Raw genomic sequence first — 17418 nt, 5'->3', positions numbered from 1 at the left:
TGAATTAACACAGCAGCTACTGCATTAGTAAGCACACTGGATCCTCATGGGAATGACTGCACTGTATAAATCCAGTTTATCACTGGTTTTCTTGCTGATCAGTGTTTGTGGAGCAGCTGGCATTTGTCTCTCGATGACATCATCTCTACAGTCTGTCTCTCAGCTGTTCAGCTCAAGGAGACGCTGAGCTGTGTTATGTTGCTTTTTTCCTCCAACATTTCTATTTGGTGTTGTTTAAATTTAAAGACTCATACGTTGTCTGAGTCAGGTCAGTTTTATGTAAATAACCTAATGTCACTCAATAAGACGCTCTCTGTTCTGCAACACAAACAAAGTGCTTTTGTCAGCGTTGTTTTGGTGTTTAAGTTTGAAGTGAGTTTTATGTGTCTCGGGGGAAATCTGGTTCAATAATGTTGCCTCCAGAAGTCTCTGCTGTGATGATTCGCTTATTAGATCTGTGTCTCAGCAGTGGCTTGTCTGCAGACTTCTTAATGAGGTCAGCGAGGGGAACGAAAGCAGCTCAGATGAATTGTTCCTGACAACGCCCACAGTTACTCAAAGAAGACTGAGTGTGTAGTTGTTAGAAAGTTTTTTATTTATTCACTACAAACGTTTCTGATCAGAAATACTGTTTATTTCTTTATGCTCTTTTTTAATGCAGATCTTATATTTTCATAACACATGATGGAAATATAGAAAAAATAAATTTCTGCACACTAAAGAAAACTCTGGCCAAACGAATCATACTTGGAACATTCTGCTCACAGAAAATGTTTTAAAAATTTACAAAGCATCCAGTTAGGTGAGCAGCTCACAGGTACTGACTCACATGATTTTTACACAGTGATTTCTTTTTATACACAATATGAAACTATAAAATACATGATAAATATACATATACAGCAGAAACATCAAACCTATAAACAGGGAATTACAACAAATTGAAAGAGAAACATATATAAAACATGAGATAGAAAATTAAAAAAGGCGAGAAATGTTTAATGTAAAAAATGATTTATTCCAAAGTGAAAGGTGGACCTTAAAAAAAGAGATTACAGTTTTTAAAATAACCCAAAATAAATACACTGTATATAATAATATTTCTGTATATATCGATATCATGATATTTGTAATATCATAAATCATGTCTTTTCCTGATTTTAAAGGCTGCATTACAGTAAATTGTAATTTTCTTAACCTTGTTATGCACAGTCTAGGGGTGTCTGTTTTATTCTAGCTACTCTGTTAATTTGTCTTTACGATCAAAGTGCCAATTGTAAACTGATATTGTGATATTTGAATTTCTCCATAATGCCTGGCCCTAAATTTAAGTAGAACCAATATCAGAAGATTACAGTGAAAACACACAAAGAGCCTCCAAAACAAAACAAAAAAATTAAAGAATTTAAAAGAGGCAGTCTCATTGAAAAACTATATTAAACTATATAAAAAACTACAGGGCAGGCCATTTTTATTTTATTTTAATTTATTTTATTTTATTTTATTTTATTTTATTTTGGTTTATTTTATTTCATTTTATTTTATTTTGGTTTATTTTAATTTATTTTATTTTATTTTGGTTTATTTTATTTTATTTTGGTTTGGTTTATTTTATTTCATTTTATTTTATTTTGGTTTATTTTATTTTATTTTTCTTAATTGACACAACCCCTAAACAATATAAATATATGTATATAATATGGATTAATTTTGCTTTTCTTTTTTTTCCTATTTCTTTTTTTTTTTTCTTCTTACATCCAAGGTCTGTGTGTTTTTGTACAATTTCTGTACTTTGCACTGTAGGGTCAATTTTAGGCAATTATTGTGGTTAAGTTAAACTGGCTAGCCTAGGTCTGTGATTTGGGATGGCCAACTAAAAGACAGCAGTCATGGTTGATAAAAAAGATGAGCATAGTTTGCAGGTCTTAGACTCCGACAAACTTCCACATGTGAAGGACTTCCTGCTGTGGCACTGAACATTGACCTTACATGTGTAAATGTGATGTGAGGTGTGGAATCCAATATGGATGTAGTTCTTTGGGCTCCTTTTCTTTCTAACGAGCTGCACTTGAACCTATAGTATGTGACCTTGACCAGATGAATCCCGCCTGCTGCGTTTTAGAATGCACTGCCTTCTTTCTCCTGCAGAATCAGGATAATGGCAAATACATCCTGGTGTGATGAAATGATTCATGATAAGTGAGATTTTATTCTTGTGCAAGCACTCAGTGAATGTGCTATTCAACCAACGTGAAGGGCAACCCGTCCTTTTAGGGCTCTGCACTTAGAGCATATAAAATGAAGTCAAAATAAAGTGCAGTATCTAAAATAGATTCCTACCCTTCATTCCAAAGTGCAGGATAATCCTCTCAAACTTTAACCTTCAGCGATGGAAGCCTTCTGTTGTTCCCCTGAGCTTACCCTGAACTTTAAGGGTCAAGGTTCACCAACCTCCTCAGGTAATACAGAGTAGCTGGGGACATCTGGCGCAGGGCATCATGTCAATTGAGGGCCCGGGGTAAAAGAGATTCCTCACATCCAGAAATTGTTCATGACCGGCTTTGAACCCCCTTAGGCCGAAAGTAATCAATCAGGGAGGGAATATATCTGTGCAAAAGCCCGCTGCAGGGCCACTGTGGTGAGGTGGTGTCCGCCGCAGAGACGCCCTGTGTGCAAGGCGAGGAAATACAACTGTAAAGCAGAAGTGTATTGTGACTATTCTTACTCTTACTAAATTCACAAAGGAAGTGTGAAATATTCTTGCGGATGCACGATTCAACATGTGGTTATTAGAGCAAGGTTAAAGAAAAAGGAATAAAAGACAGTCGGGGTAAGTAGAGAAATATTTAAAGTGTTTAAAAATTACTGTAGGTTGCACAATTTTAAAATAACTAAATAACTAAAATGTACGTGCCTGTTTTTATGTTCTAAAAGTGATTCATTTGTGGTGCATCTGTAAATACTGAATATAATAGTCTTATGTTAATCTTGAATGTTTTGTCTAAACCATCGTTTCTTAAATCAAGCTCCACGTACAAGGTTTATTTTCCCTCAAGCTTCCAACCTTGTAATATTTAACGGGCATATTTAATGTTAGCTGTAAACAAATTGCTATTATTTGCATTATGTCAAAAGAAAAAAAAGAGCATGAAAATCCATCTTTTAGATACATGAAAAAATTAATTTTTAATTTGTAAATACCTAATTAAATATCGAATTCAAGTAAATTTGTATCTGTTATATTTTTTCAATAAATAATAAATTGGGGTTTTTGCAGAATGGCAAAGATTTAGAAAGACATACATACAATACTCTTATTTAAATAAATTAAAATAAATACATTGAAAATATTTTTGTGTGTGTAGAGCATAAATAAAAATAAATTATATTTGTATTTTTACATAATTAATTTAAATAAATATAATTTGATTATATATTTTTATATATTACATATAATTAAGATATATTTAAAAATCTAACGTACAGAGAGACTATTAAAATAAATACATTAAAATATTATATATGTGTTCAGCATAAATACAAAATATAAATATTTAGAAATTGAATTAAAATAAATAAATGAATACAATTAAATGATCTATTCATATATATTATTTAAAATTAAAATATATAACCAAAAAAAAGAAATCTAACTTACAGAGAAACCACTGAAAACTTAAAACCTGACAAGCGTAGGCGTTAAAACTGTCCGCTCAGACAACAGATTGCTACAGTATTGACAGGCATTAAACTCTGTCTGACGAATGCTTAACAGTTTGTTGAGAGTTGAAACTCCAAACAAGATTAGTCCATGGTAAGGACATCACCTCATGAAAAAGTTAAACTGGTGTCAAGCCCTCTTTGCAAGCAGATTTGCCTCATTGGGCCTGTCTCTAAGCAGCTGCTGCATGTTGACCACATCCACTTGTCACACACTGACACTTATTACATGAATGGGGCCGGTAATCCCACTGTAAGCCTTTTCAACTGTTCAGTTAGACAGATTATAGAAAATTAAACATTGATCATCCATTTTTGCCTCGTAAACATTGTGACATTATGTTAATACATTTAGTTAATGTTGGATTTATTCATTTGGTGTTTCAAATTCAAGTATTTGTGATAATAAAGACATTACTGAAACTGATTTATAAGAAAAAGTTTAACACTTAAGTGCATAAGACAAACATTAATTCTAGTGACAGGGTTGGTTTTTTTTTTGTCTTTGGGGGGCATCTTAAATAACGTCTGAAAAATAGAAAAAATAATCAGAATTCAGTGATTTTTGGACATGTTTGTTCTTATTTTAGTGGAAATTAGCTTGATCTCGGCATTCTTATATATTGAAAAAAATCTAACATTAAATTGGTAAATTATGAGTCACATGCAGCAGAACATGTGTCGTGTTAAATTTTATTCCAGCAGTGTCGATCTGTGTTTAACGTATCGAGGCTTAAACGCCTGACCTTTCCATTGCACCTGTCTTTAATGAAGCACTAATCAAGTTTGAGAGCTTAGAACAGATCCAAATAAACAACGATATCAGACTTTAGGTCTTTCCTGGAAGTCTCAGTGATCACTGAGAGGCAGATATCGGTTTAAAAAAACAGAGACAAGCTGTTAATGCTCCGAGGGATCGAGGAGGACAGGGAAGCAATATTTATTAACAGTGAAACAAAGTGTGCTGTTGGTCACTTATGACTGTGTTCATAAAAAGAGCATGATATTTATGAGTTTAATTCAATAAAAGTTGCTCAATTTGCTCAGTTTCCCTCTATATTATTCACCATGCACTTCCCACTCCTCATCGTGAAATCTAAAATTGAGTTGTCGTGACAGTTGTGATTCGATATCTGGCATTTGGCATTGCAGGTTTCTGCAAACAGCGGATATATTTGTATGTTGTGTTAAATCTGTACGTTTCATATCAAGCAGATAAACTGAAGTGTTACGTTTAGGGTTTAGTACAGTGGTCGGCTGCTGACCGCCTCAGTGTCCCGCCGTCCACCATCTCCTCCTCCTCCTCCTGAGGAGAAACTCAGCTCATGTACATATTATCTGATAGGAAGCAAACGTATGAATGTGACATGTTGGTGGTTTGTTGAAACATAGACTACAACACCAACATTTGATTCTGGCAGCTGGGCTGACGTATAAACATTCAACTGCTGGATCCACTGATTTCTTTTACAAGTAATTGCATTACTACTGTGGGAAATATTCACGTAATTCATGTGTGCATATGATGTTAATTGTAAATATTTGTTGTTTGTTTTTTTTATTTATTGAAGGTTTTCTTCATATACATAGGAGAAGGCAATTGAGGGCTAACTGTTCAAAGTAATGGTTAAACAGTTAACTGAGTACAATGTAATAGTGCCCTCGCCCATAACATAACATCGTCTGCTACTCGCATCTTAAGACATTGAGATAGTTACAGGCAAAATATTATATGACCTTCCAGCAAACAGATAATATAAACAATCAGACATTCAAAAACAAAACAAAAACAACACAAATGAAGAAAATAATAATAATAATAAATAATAATAAAATAAATAAATAAATAAATAGATTAAAAAAAGGGGCGGGGCTGGAAGTTGTAAGTCAAGGTTTTGCACATATAGAAGGAAGGGCTGCCATGTAATTGTCAATATTTGTAAATGCATCTTTATGCATCCATTCAAGACGCCATCACATAACTCTTTAAAAAGACATGTAATATTAATAAGGTATTTAGAAACATTCAAGATCAGAGATGAGCTCATTAGCAGAAGTAGGAAGTTTCAAAATGTCAGTCATTCAAACACTATGTACAACTCTAAAGTGTGATAGTTACTATATGATCCCCTTCTTACTGAGTGATGGTTTGTCTTTATTCACTGCTTTGTTTTTGGTAAAATCAATTCTGATTTTCTCCAGTTACTAAATGCCGAGCGTATAAAATCTGGAGATTCACGACTACAGATTGTGTTCTCAAAAGCACGGCCGTAATCACTTATTGGGGGCGGGGGGGGGGACGACTGTTATCAGGCAACACCTTCTGCACCCCAATCCTCCAGGGGGTCTGGGCGAATCCAGGAGAACTTTGTAGAAACTTAACAGCTTAATTAACTTTGTTACGCCTGGTTCACACTACATGACACTTGTGTCTGTTACGACAGTCACTATGTCACATTACGCAATTGTGGAGTCATAAAATCGTGCCGACAGACATGACACACTACACCATGGTCCACACCAATTATCCCTGGTTGTCTTTCACGACGTGTGTGATGTCATCGGGTTATTCTTGTCCTATTCATATTATAATAACAATTATTTCAGTCACTGTGTCTGTTCACATGCCAGTCGAAATGTTGTTGTAGTAACGTACAAAGCGCCACCAGATGGCAGGAGCTACATTTGAAGTACCGTACGCAAACATAAAGGTCACTGAATCCTCCACAACAAGTGCCTGAAAATGTTTCACAATAAAAGCCTGTTTGGAAAATGGAGGGATTCTCTCAGCCGAAGTTATGAGGGGCTTTTATTTTGAAACAGAAACAGGAAGTATTGAGTTTGAACTGGTGGCACGATGCATTAACTTTATCAAGGCAAACAGGAGTGGATAAAAAAATAAAAATATAAAAACACAGAGGGATTAATAAATAACGGAGCGTCTATAATGTAGTCAATGTAAGTAAAAGCCCGGCCACTATTTTTAAAAATTTTATTACTTTATATCCTCCATTTTGAAGAGCTAACATTGTTTGCTAGCTTGATGCTAATGGCAGTATTCACCAGGTTGATGATGATGATAATAATAATAATAATAATAATAATAATAATAATAATAATAACACATTTTATTTGGAGGCACCTTTCACGTCACCCAAGGTCGCCCCAATGAAGTGCCTCTGCTGTTTCACGCCATCATTTTTCCCTTTTTACTCTGTCATGGTAACATCCCCACAGGAAATATCTAAAATGCTGGGGTGCTGTCGTACAGTTTCCACGGCAGCAGATCGCTCTGTGTTTCTATTGGTCAAAGTGACGGCTGTGACGGGAGAAATCGTGAACGACACAAGGAAAATCAAACATGCTAGACTTTCTGTTGGAACGTCGTGAGGTGTCCCAGTTGGTTGTCGTCTACTATGGCATACTACAGTAGATGAAACGATCACGTACGACACTCATTGTCATTCACGATGCGAGCTGACACCGTACGTTGTAGCGTCAGGCTATAATCAGGCTGATATCGTGAAGTGTGTACCAGGCATTAGAGCATTTTAAAACAAAAATCTTAGCTCAGAGGTCAAAGTTTTGAGGACTAAGTACCATTTTAGGGAGCCAGCATATGATTAAAGGCCACACAGGAAAAGTGAACACACCATGACTTTTTTTTATGACAAATTACACTATGATATTTTTAATGACTTTTTTAATGAAGTCCTACCTGATTAGTTTTTATGGCACTCATATTTAATTCTAGTTTTCCTGTTTTTAATTTATTCAAAAGTAATGAAATAGAGAGACAGTCCAGGTGCTGCACTTATTATTAAATTTGCTATTAATTATTTTTGGATGGTCGTGTGTGGTTGCCTCTCCTGGCATGGCAAATTCTTTGCAAACAAATAAAGAGTTGAGATATGTCCTATCCCGTCTGCCATCACATTGTTTCTAGACATGAACCAGCTTTATGACAAAATGTGAAAACTTAATTTGTCTATATGAACAATAGTTGGAAACTGAGGGTTTAAATATAATATAGTGACAAATAAAAGCTTCTCAATAGATGATTGAGTGTTTCAGTTTGTTTGGTTTGACATTATTGAAGATATCTATTATCTAATGCTTCATTAAAGGAGAACACCACCCAAATTAAAAATCAAAATATGTTATTGGATATGCATATTTTTCTTTTTTTATACCCAAATGAGCTTTGATCTATTGTAGTGTTCTGTGTACGGAAACAGAAAATGTGCCCATATCCGATGATATCAGAAATTAAAGTTTAAGCAGTCTAGTTTTTAGATTTGGAACAGAGTTGTTCATGCGTGTTAATATTTTTAGACAGTCTCAGACCACAGGAACGTGGTGTCTAAATTGTGAAAATGGGTACTTTAAGAGCCATTACGTTCTTACAGAGCTGTCAGGCCCATCTCAGCCCGTCACACACACACACACACACTACACAGAACACACACAGAACGCTGTCATTCAGATCATCTTATGCTCCGCAGCTAATGAGATTGAGAAAGCCAGCGCTCCACAGTCAGACTGTCATATTATATCTGGCCACACATGCTAGTCTAGTCTCAGGGTTTCCACCTGTATTACAGGATTATCAGCACCCTCACTGAAAATGACCTAATTAGACAGTCATAGGCATTATTCATTCATCTCAGTACTGTCACAGGGACAAAGCAGAAGATAATATAGTGAGGTCAAGGTGAATCGTTCATTTACACGGGTCTGAAAACCATAAAACTCTAGAAACATTACTGACGCGTATTTTAATGTGTGCATGTTATTTTGAGAAGTTGTCGTTGTTTGGAGCCCCTACAGGTTATGTGTTTTCAGTTGGTCTCATTGAACTGATGCAGATTTTACAATCTGATGCAAATGAAAATACAGTTAATACCCGGGGGAGATACACACAGTAATTACTCCATGTAATCACATTTCGCTGAGTAACTACCAAGGCCGTAACCGAGGGGTCTGGTCTGGCATCCCATCCCCTGATAAAACGTGTCCCCCCCAATATATATTGTAATTACTACATTTCTGAAATGGCTTGATGGATAAATATATATTTAATTTTCTTTTATTTAAGTTTAGTTTATTTTAGTTCATTTAATTATTTTCTTTTATTTATTTTAGTTTGGTTTATTTTAGTTCATTTAATTATTTTATTCTCTTTAAGTTTAATTTAGTTTATTTTAGTTAATTTAATTATTTCATTTAGTTTAGTTTAGTTAATTTAATTATATTATTTATTTAATTTTAGTTTAGTTTATTTTAATTCATTTAATTATTTTATTTTATTTTATTTTACTTTAGTTTATTTCATTTATTTATTTTATTTTAGTTAATTCAATTATTTTTATTTATTTTATTTTCGTTAATTTAATTATTTTGTTTTAGTCTATTTTAGTTTATATTAGTTCACTTAATTATTTTATTTTATTTCTTTTATTTTAGTTTATTTTAGTTAATTCATTTTTTTTTTTCAAATGTTATTTAAATCTATTTTATTTTATTTATTCATTTATTTATTTATTTACTTGGAGAAATTAACAGTGCATTGGAAAGAACCAGGCATGGAAACAAACCGTTAGTTGACATGTGCAAATGTTTAGTGGCTTTCACATTCTCTTACCTGCAGCACAAAACCTTTTGTTTTGTTTTTAGGAAAAACAGTATAATGAGAAACAGTGGTTAAAAACTGTGGGAGAGAAAAGTTGACATTTTACTGGCTGAGATGGTTTGGTGTTCCTTTATGTGAACACTGTGTTCGTGGTGATGTAGCAGTACTGAGGTGGGTAATACCACTGTATGTATAAACCAAAGCAAGGTTGAGAAACACAATAAAGCTCTAAACTACATCAACTTTCATGGTCAGAAGTCCACCAGAACCCTGATTATCCCCGTTTCTTCATAATCCTCCACAGCAACAGTATTGATTGTGTCTTTTCTGGAGGACGTGATGGCGAGCGTGCAGACTGGCTGCAATTCAGAGAGTTCATACAAGTACAAGCAGCAGGGATTTTAAAGCCAAAACTGCACGCATCTTTACTCAGACATCACCATGTGTTCACGTTTCATGTTAATGTTTGTGGCCCCCCTCCGTGATCCATCACCCAGCAAGATGTTCCGTGTTCTGGTACTTGGTCGTCTTAAGAAGATCGCAGGCGATTGCGTGATCATATCGGCCCCAGAAGCTTTACAGATGAGCACAGGAACAAAGACAGATTCTGATTGTATGTTGCTTTTGTAAAATGCAAAATGAACTGCAGGTAGTAAAATCACTTTGCAACTGACCACAAATACATTGCTGAATATTTACTGATAAAACTTGTCTGTTAAATGTATAGCTCCGACTCTTAGGTTTCTTGATAAGAAGATCAGAGGACGGCTCTGTTGGGAAAAAAACCCTAATTATATCTTTATTTCTTAGTTGCTCTATAATCATTTTTGAGCCCTCACCATGCCACTGGAAATAGAGAAGAGATAATACAAAATTCAGCTTGATAAGTGTCTTATTACTGGGTTTGTGGGAATGTTGGGACCCAAAATGGGTTCACAGGCTTCACTCATAATGACCCCAGTATGAATTTATATTTTCTTGGTGATCCTGTGTGTTATACATCGGTAAAGGCACTCTAAATGCATTTATTTTCTCTTTATAATGTATTATAAAAATGAAGGAATGGAAGGTAAATCAAAGGGAGCTATAATGGACCACCTTTAAACCAGAAGTTTCATCAATAGTATAGCAGCGATCTTCAGAGTTTGTCCATAGAATAAATATATGTTTAAAATGCCGGAGAAAGTACTTGTACAAATGAAAAGTGAAAGCAACCATATAAATATATAACATAAGAATTACAATGAACAGGCTACATACATAAGTTTTGTTCACTACTAACTGGTTTCTGTCGTATTATCCATAAACCAGCAGTTTTTGATTCTGTGGGATTTTTGTCTCTTTGTATGTTTATTTAAGTAAATTTATTTCTAAGAACCCTTTATAAAGCAACCTGTTGTGATGACGTATGAGGTCACGTTACGTTATTGAAGAAGGCATTATGAGTCTGAACAGATACACATCCTCGCCATAAGGCTTATCCCATCTGTATTGAGCAGGAAGCCTAATCAATATGGCTGGGTATAGCCGATGTCCAGGATAATAGGCGCATTATCTGAAGCAGATCGTGCAATGTGGCTCTCAGTGTGTCACTCGTGTGTAAGGAAAAAATATTGATTTTCAAACAAAATTACAACCATTCTTATTTTAGGCTGACAAAGCTTTTATTTTGAAAGATTTCACCATCAAAAGTACAAAATGTGATGAATGGAACAGTCCATTACTTCAATATATATTTTTAAAAATAGAAAAGAATTAACATTAGCAATTTTTGCAAGCATCTTTTATTGAAATCTTTAAAATAAAAGTATTTAATTGAATTAATTAATTATAGCATTAGCGTGTATATTTAATGTATATACATATTTTTACATCTACCTTACAAGCAATACAGGTAATTACAATTATAGTTCATTCTCCCAGTATGCCCAGTAATATAAATTAAGTTTTGGTTTTCATTATTTTATTTTTAAGAAGTGTTAATTTTTCTCAGTAATTTAACTTTAAAATACTGAGCTCAGTGTTTGCATTCTTTCTGTTAGCTTGTGGTACAGGGGTTAAATACAAGTTAGGGTCTTATTGGTGAAAAGTCTGAGTTATGTGTGTGTAAAATACAAAACCCCTCTTAAAATCTTCCTAGGGTCATAAAGTTCAGTAAACAGTTGGCAGGAATAATGATGTAGCACTGACCTAAGCGAGCTTGTTTACGGATTCTGTTTAAAATACCCACAGGATAAGTAAAGAGGTTAATACACAGAGGTTAAAGGTTAAAGGTTAAGGGGTTAGGAAAGGTATCAGGATGATGACAACGACTAATTCTTCCATGATATGAGTACCCTCGTCAAAAAGGTTTTCAAAGAGATAGGTTCAAGATTTCTTTTCTTTGCTTTCTTTGGAATTGTTTTTTAGATGTAGGTGCGACATGCGAGGTCTTAATCTGTGACATCGCCACTGTCTGTGGCACATTGAGGATTTGTGGAGTGTAAGATTAGAGCTCTACGTCGTCATAAATCTCTGCTTCCCAATTTGGCCATGTTGTGGTGGGTGGGGCAGTTGCTAGGTGTAGTCTGTGGTCTGTGGAGTTGGTGGATGACACGTTCGTGCATCTATATAGGGTCAACGTCTGAGGTTTTTTTTCCAGACCAGGAAACTTGTATCTGCCACACTCACATGGCTTGATGCTCCTTCTTGGACCTGGCTTTGTTTTTTAGAACCTGCTGAGATTCTCTTTCTAGAGAACAGATAGCTCAACTTGACCCAGAACTTTTTATGGTGCTCTGCTGTGGCTCTCCATGATGAACTACTGCATACCAGACATGTACGAGATGCCTCACACCATGGTGGGAGGCTACACGGTGCAGGGTGGTGGGGAACACTGCATGTACCCAGGTGAGGGACCCGGGTACGGACACTGTGAACCCCAGCGGCTGCATCATCCACCCTGCATGGAGCAGGCTTGGCCGCCCAGCCAGCACTACTCTTGCTCGTACGCCGGCGGGCCTCCTGTTTTTAAGAGCGAGTTTTGCAGCATGGAGATCCCTCTTAGTCATTACCACCATCAGCCTGAATACTTCCCTGAGATCAAACCTGAGTTCTCACACCTGCAGTGGATGCAGGGGTCGCACAAGAAAGGTATGATGTCTGGATTGTGATTGCTTACATGTTCTCGGTCAGAGAGTATTTCTGGGACTCGTCCAGGTTTTGAATAGTTGTTTTGTGGTTGTGTGTGAAGTACATGTTGTTTGGTAATTAGTTATGACCTCCTTGATCAATTAGTCTGGATTTAAGTCTGATAAGCATAAATCCAAGATTTAAGGCGTCACGCGGTGGCAGGTCTGTGATGCTCAGAGCGTTTGAGGCGTGCAGGGGTTCCTTATTGATTGATGGTGAGGCAACAGAAGGCCGATGCAAGATGTATTATTGCTTTCTTAACAAACCCCAAAAAAGGTATTGATCAGTTTGTCAACCTTCGGTCCTGGAGTCTGCCAGGGGTCAAAGCACTGAACTCATTAAGCCAAATCCCAAAATTGGGCCAGGTGTTAACTCGGTGCTAATCAAATATTAGGTGTCGCACTGCTGGACACTCGAGAGTCAGCTTACCTTTAGCTGTCCTTGCGTGACTCTTTGAAGCCATGTTATTACATCACCAGTTCGCACCTACATGTTACAAATGGACACAAAGGGACAGCTAATATACTGTGTATTCAACATATAGATAGATAGATAGTCTCTTTGATACCCAGTTGTTTGCGCAAATTTCAGTTTCACAGGGAAGCAAAAAAACATTCAGAATAAAACATAAAAATGTGATGTCATTAAGATAAAAGTTAATTTTGGGTCAACATCAACCAAAATCCAGTTGAATAAAACCACATCAGTCATGAAACTATTTTAAAATACAAATCCATCCATCTATTTTTCTCTCAATAAAACCTGATATTGACCATGTGTCCTCCTCTCCAGGGTACATTCCAAGTTACCTGGACAAGGATGAGCTATGTGTAGTGTGCGGGGACAAAGCCACAGGCTATCACTATCGCTGCATTACCTGTGAAGGGTGCAAGGTAACACAAGCAAGCCTTGTTTTATTTTTGCAGCCAACTTTTAACATTTAAATAAGGCTTTTCTGAGCACATGCCTCTCTGCTCTCAAGGGCTTCTTCAGGCGAACCATCCAGAAGAACCTCAACCCAACCTACGCTTGTAAGTACGAGGGGAAATGTGTCATCGACAAAGTGACCAGGAACCAGTGCCAGGAATGTCGCTTCAAGAAGTGCATTGTGGTGGGAATGGCAACCGACTGTAAGTTTTACAGGCCTAGACAGCCTCATGTCTTGTTTCTGTTAATGTGTAAATCAGAGCTGAAATTAGCTGATTAATCTATTAGTTGATCAGCAGACAATTCATTCATTCAAATATTTGCTGGCTCCAGCTTGTCAGACTTGAAGGTTTGATGTTTTTCTCTGTCTACTGTAGTAAACTGGATGTCTTTGGACAGTGATGGGCATTTGTCACTATTTTCTGACATTTTATTGACAGAAAAATTACCTGATCAATTAAGGGAATAACTGGCAGATGAATCAATAACGACAATAGTCAATGCAGCCCTTCTTCAAATTCATGACCAGTGGTGAGGACCATTGTGCTACAGGAGTGGTTTAAGCAGTCTTTATGGGCATCTTGATACTTGCCTCATCATAAAGACTTTTGGAATACCACTGGAAGCCTCTGTAAATAAAATGAAACAGAATACAGCAGCTTTTCTTTCTGTTGAATGAATTGCATGATAGTTAAGTGTAATGACTGTTGGGTGAGTCCGCACTGCTTACCCTAGATCTCCAGCTCTAATAGCATCAAGGTTGTGCAGTTTCTGTACTGAATATGAGGGATTTGAGGCAAGGTCTGAGTTTGGCATTTTGGCTGTGGCCATCTTGGATTTCTGAATTCTATTGAGACAAGACAGTGGAGAGATCCCTAATGCTAGCTGCTAGCTTGGTTAGCACAGTGTATTTACAGCTATGGTTAATTGTGACAATGCTAATGCTAAAAAACAGGTTTAAAACCAGTGAAACAAAATGTATTTACCAAAAAAAAAATTGAACTGAAACATTATGCTTTCATGAGCTAACACCCTACTGCAAGCGACAGCTACTCCTATACTCGGTAAATCTCGGTTAACATCATGGCTACATTCACTAACCAGTGTTATTATGGTAGCGACTTGGCAATGGACGGCACCCCCATGTCATTCAAAGCAGCCACGTCCGTTTGGGATGTGAGTTATTTAAAAACTTACCGTGTGTACAGTCGTCACGAAAAAGAGAATTTAGATGAAGAGACCTAAACTGTTTTTTGTTCCAGTCTGTAAACATGTTTATTTCAGCTGTAAAGTTGAGTATTTTAACATGAGGGTCTATCGGGATTGACTCACTCTTAAAGCCAGCCCCAAGTGGCCATTAGAGGAACTGCAGAAACGGTTTAAAGTCTCTGAGACGGAAGTAAAGAGCTACTTGTGACTATTGTGTACATGATGTTGTTCACTGAATATTATGCTATTACACTTCAAGAGTACCACATAAAGTGCTACCTTGATTGAATGTAATCTTGTGTTTTAGTTAATGTCCGGTTTAAGTTTGTAATTCAAGCAGTACTGCCCTGTATTTTCAAGTGTGTCACCAATTCATCAGTTCATACCCTCCTCCTCCTCCTCCTCCTCCCGTCCCCTCTCATTGTCTCCCTTCTTCTTCCTTTGCCTCTGCCCCCTCCTCTTCTCCCAGTGGTGTTGGACGACAGCAAGAGGCTGGCCAAGCGGAAACTAATCGAGGAGAACCGGGAGCGCCGTCGGAAGGAGGAACTGCAAAAGACAGCGTGGGACCGACAGGAGCCCACCCAGGAGGAGTGGGACCTGATCCGTATGGTGACTGAGGCCCATATGGCCACAAACGCACAGGGCAACCACTGGAAGCAGAAGCGGAAATTCCTGGTGAGACATCCTCCCTCCCTCCTCACCACAGCCTTCATCGTATTGATTACCCAACCACCCCTGCCCCCCCCATCCCTCACATCCCCCTTCCACCCCCACCCCTTCCACATTACGCCCCTGTCTCCTCCACTTCCACCACAGCCACTGTTCCTCTGTTCCCTGTGTTAATATGTCCATGTGTTTTTTTGTATCTCCTTGTAGAGTGGGGAGAATTAGCTGGACGATGGTGAAAAGTGTGTTCCTCAACGCAGCAGCACTAATTTATAATGGAACATCTTATTCTTGTCTGTTTTTTGTGCAATGATCTTTAATTGCTAATACTAATAACTTGCTATTTTGTGCTGTTTTCATTTCTCTCTCTTTCTGTTTGTAGCTTTTGATTTTACACCTCACCCCTTTTTTGACTAATTTTGATTTTCTTTTCTGTAAAGTCTAATCGCTCTCTGCAGATTGAAAGTCCGTCCCAACTGTTGACTTTATTTGGGGTTTCTATGGCACGATCAGAAGGAAGCATGAAACTGAATTGAAATGCGGGGTTTGTATCCGGCCGGTGTAATAGCAGGTGTGTATTAAGGCGTTCGTGTGTGTAAGTTTTTTGCGTGAAAGTCAATTTCCATGTGTTGTGGACATAACAGAAGTCAGTACTTACGCACTAAACTCAAGAAAAATTCATTCGGAAACGTTTTGTGAAAATTTGTAAAAGATTGATGAAAGCCGTATGAATGGTTTTGTTTCACTCGTCGTCCGTTGTTCATGACAAAATAATACATTTCCGTGTCGTCGAGTGCTTCTGCGGACCTGTTTGAAGCCGTGGTCCTGAGCCTGATCTCACCATAGAAACCCATCTTGGATTTCTGTCCTCACCTGTTTTCTATCTGCACACTCTTTCATCTGTCCTCAGTTTTAACTTGTTTTCTTTTTAGTTGGCTTGACACGGGTTCTTCATTGAAACTTCACGATTCCTGTTGATTATCCAACAGGTCGAGGAAGCTATGCTTCTTAATGAAATAACATGTAATTTATTCTATACTTCTGACCAGAGTGCAGCGGGGGTGAAGGAAACTAAGGTAAGGACAACAAATATTAAAGTGATGTACTGCCTTTTCAACATGTGCTTGATGCAGTTTACATTTACATGCGTTACACATTTGATGAAGTGCAGTAGACATATGAGTGCTACATGTCTGTAGTGATGTGTCCCCATTCACATTTTTACATCGTATTGGCCAGGTGAATTATTGTCAGCTCAAGAGTCAACCACTTCACTGCTTTCTAGTTCTTCCATTATCGTATTCAACCATGAACGCTTTACACACTTCATTTAAACCTTGAACTCGTTTCATAATGTAATGCTAAGTTTAATACTGTTCTCATAGTACAATAAAACATTTACATGCTGTTTTAATTTTTCCTGTAAGCTTTGGGACACTTTGGACATCAACCTTCTCTCTTTTGTGTTTCAGCCTGAGGAAATTGGTCAAGCGTCCATGGTCAATACACCTGAAGGAAACAAAGTGGATATAGAAGCCTTCAGTCAGTTTACAAAAATTATCACCCCTGCCATAACCCGAGTGGTGGACTTTGCCAAAAAACTGCCTATGTTTTGTGAGGTGAGTGACAAAGTTTAGTGAAATGTAGACAGAATAAAGAGGTCACAACGCTCCCTCTGGCGGCAGCGGCGGCGGCAGTGCAGGTCAAGCTGTTGACACCTGAGTTTCTAATTCTGCAGTCACGTTACAGTGGATTTACAGTAAAGCCACAAATGTTCTTGGCTGGAGTTCATCACATATACATTGGAAACAGTGTGAATGTCAGCCAACAAGACTAGGTCAACACCTATTGTATGGCTGGAGCGAATGGAACACTAGAGGGCTTTTAATTTGAAAGAGGAAGTGGCTGCATTCAACTAGTCATGGACTTTACCTTGCTGTTACACAGTCACACAGCAGGAGAGACCTGTTTTTTCTGGAGCTGTACACACTGATTACTCAGATGCTCTTCAGCTCCAGTCAGTGATGTGCTGTGCAGCCATCGGCCCCTCTACAGAGCCAAGTTCCACCTATAACAATAGTTTGTAAAATGTC

General features: G+C 37.2%; 2 protein-coding genes across 10 annotated transcripts in view; both read left to right on the top strand.

Moving 5' to 3' along the window:
* The window catches only part of LOC125904589 (trophoblast glycoprotein-like), a 567815-nt gene that overhangs the window by 503404 nt on the left and 46993 nt on the right, over positions 1–17418 (top strand). The window lies entirely within an intron of this gene.
* thrb (thyroid hormone receptor beta) overlaps positions 1–17418 on the top strand; it is a 161401-nt gene that overhangs the window by 128850 nt on the left and 15133 nt on the right. For 6 of the 9 annotated variants that reach the window (XM_049602087.1, XM_049602082.1, XM_049602086.1 and 3 more), the window contains 5 exons: positions 13316–13416; positions 13506–13653; positions 15129–15334; positions 16315–16401; positions 16798–16944. In XM_049602087.1, the coding sequence (XP_049458044.1) occupies positions 13316–13416; positions 13506–13653; positions 15129–15334; positions 16315–16401; positions 16798–16944 (689 nt within the window). Of the gene's footprint in view, positions 1–12132; positions 12485–13315; positions 13417–13505; positions 13654–15128; positions 15335–16314; positions 16402–16797; positions 16945–17418 lie in introns of those variants that run through there. The other 3 variants (XM_049602090.1, XM_049602089.1, XM_049602088.1) reach the window with 3 other exon arrangements.

This window comes from Epinephelus fuscoguttatus, linkage group LG17, assembly GCF_011397635.1.
Source record: "Epinephelus fuscoguttatus linkage group LG17, E.fuscoguttatus.final_Chr_v1".
Lineage (NCBI taxonomy): Eukaryota > Metazoa > Chordata > Actinopteri > Perciformes > Serranidae > Epinephelus > Epinephelus fuscoguttatus.
The sequence above is the reverse complement of the archived record's forward strand: the minus strand, read 5'-3'. Positions and strand labels throughout refer to the sequence as shown.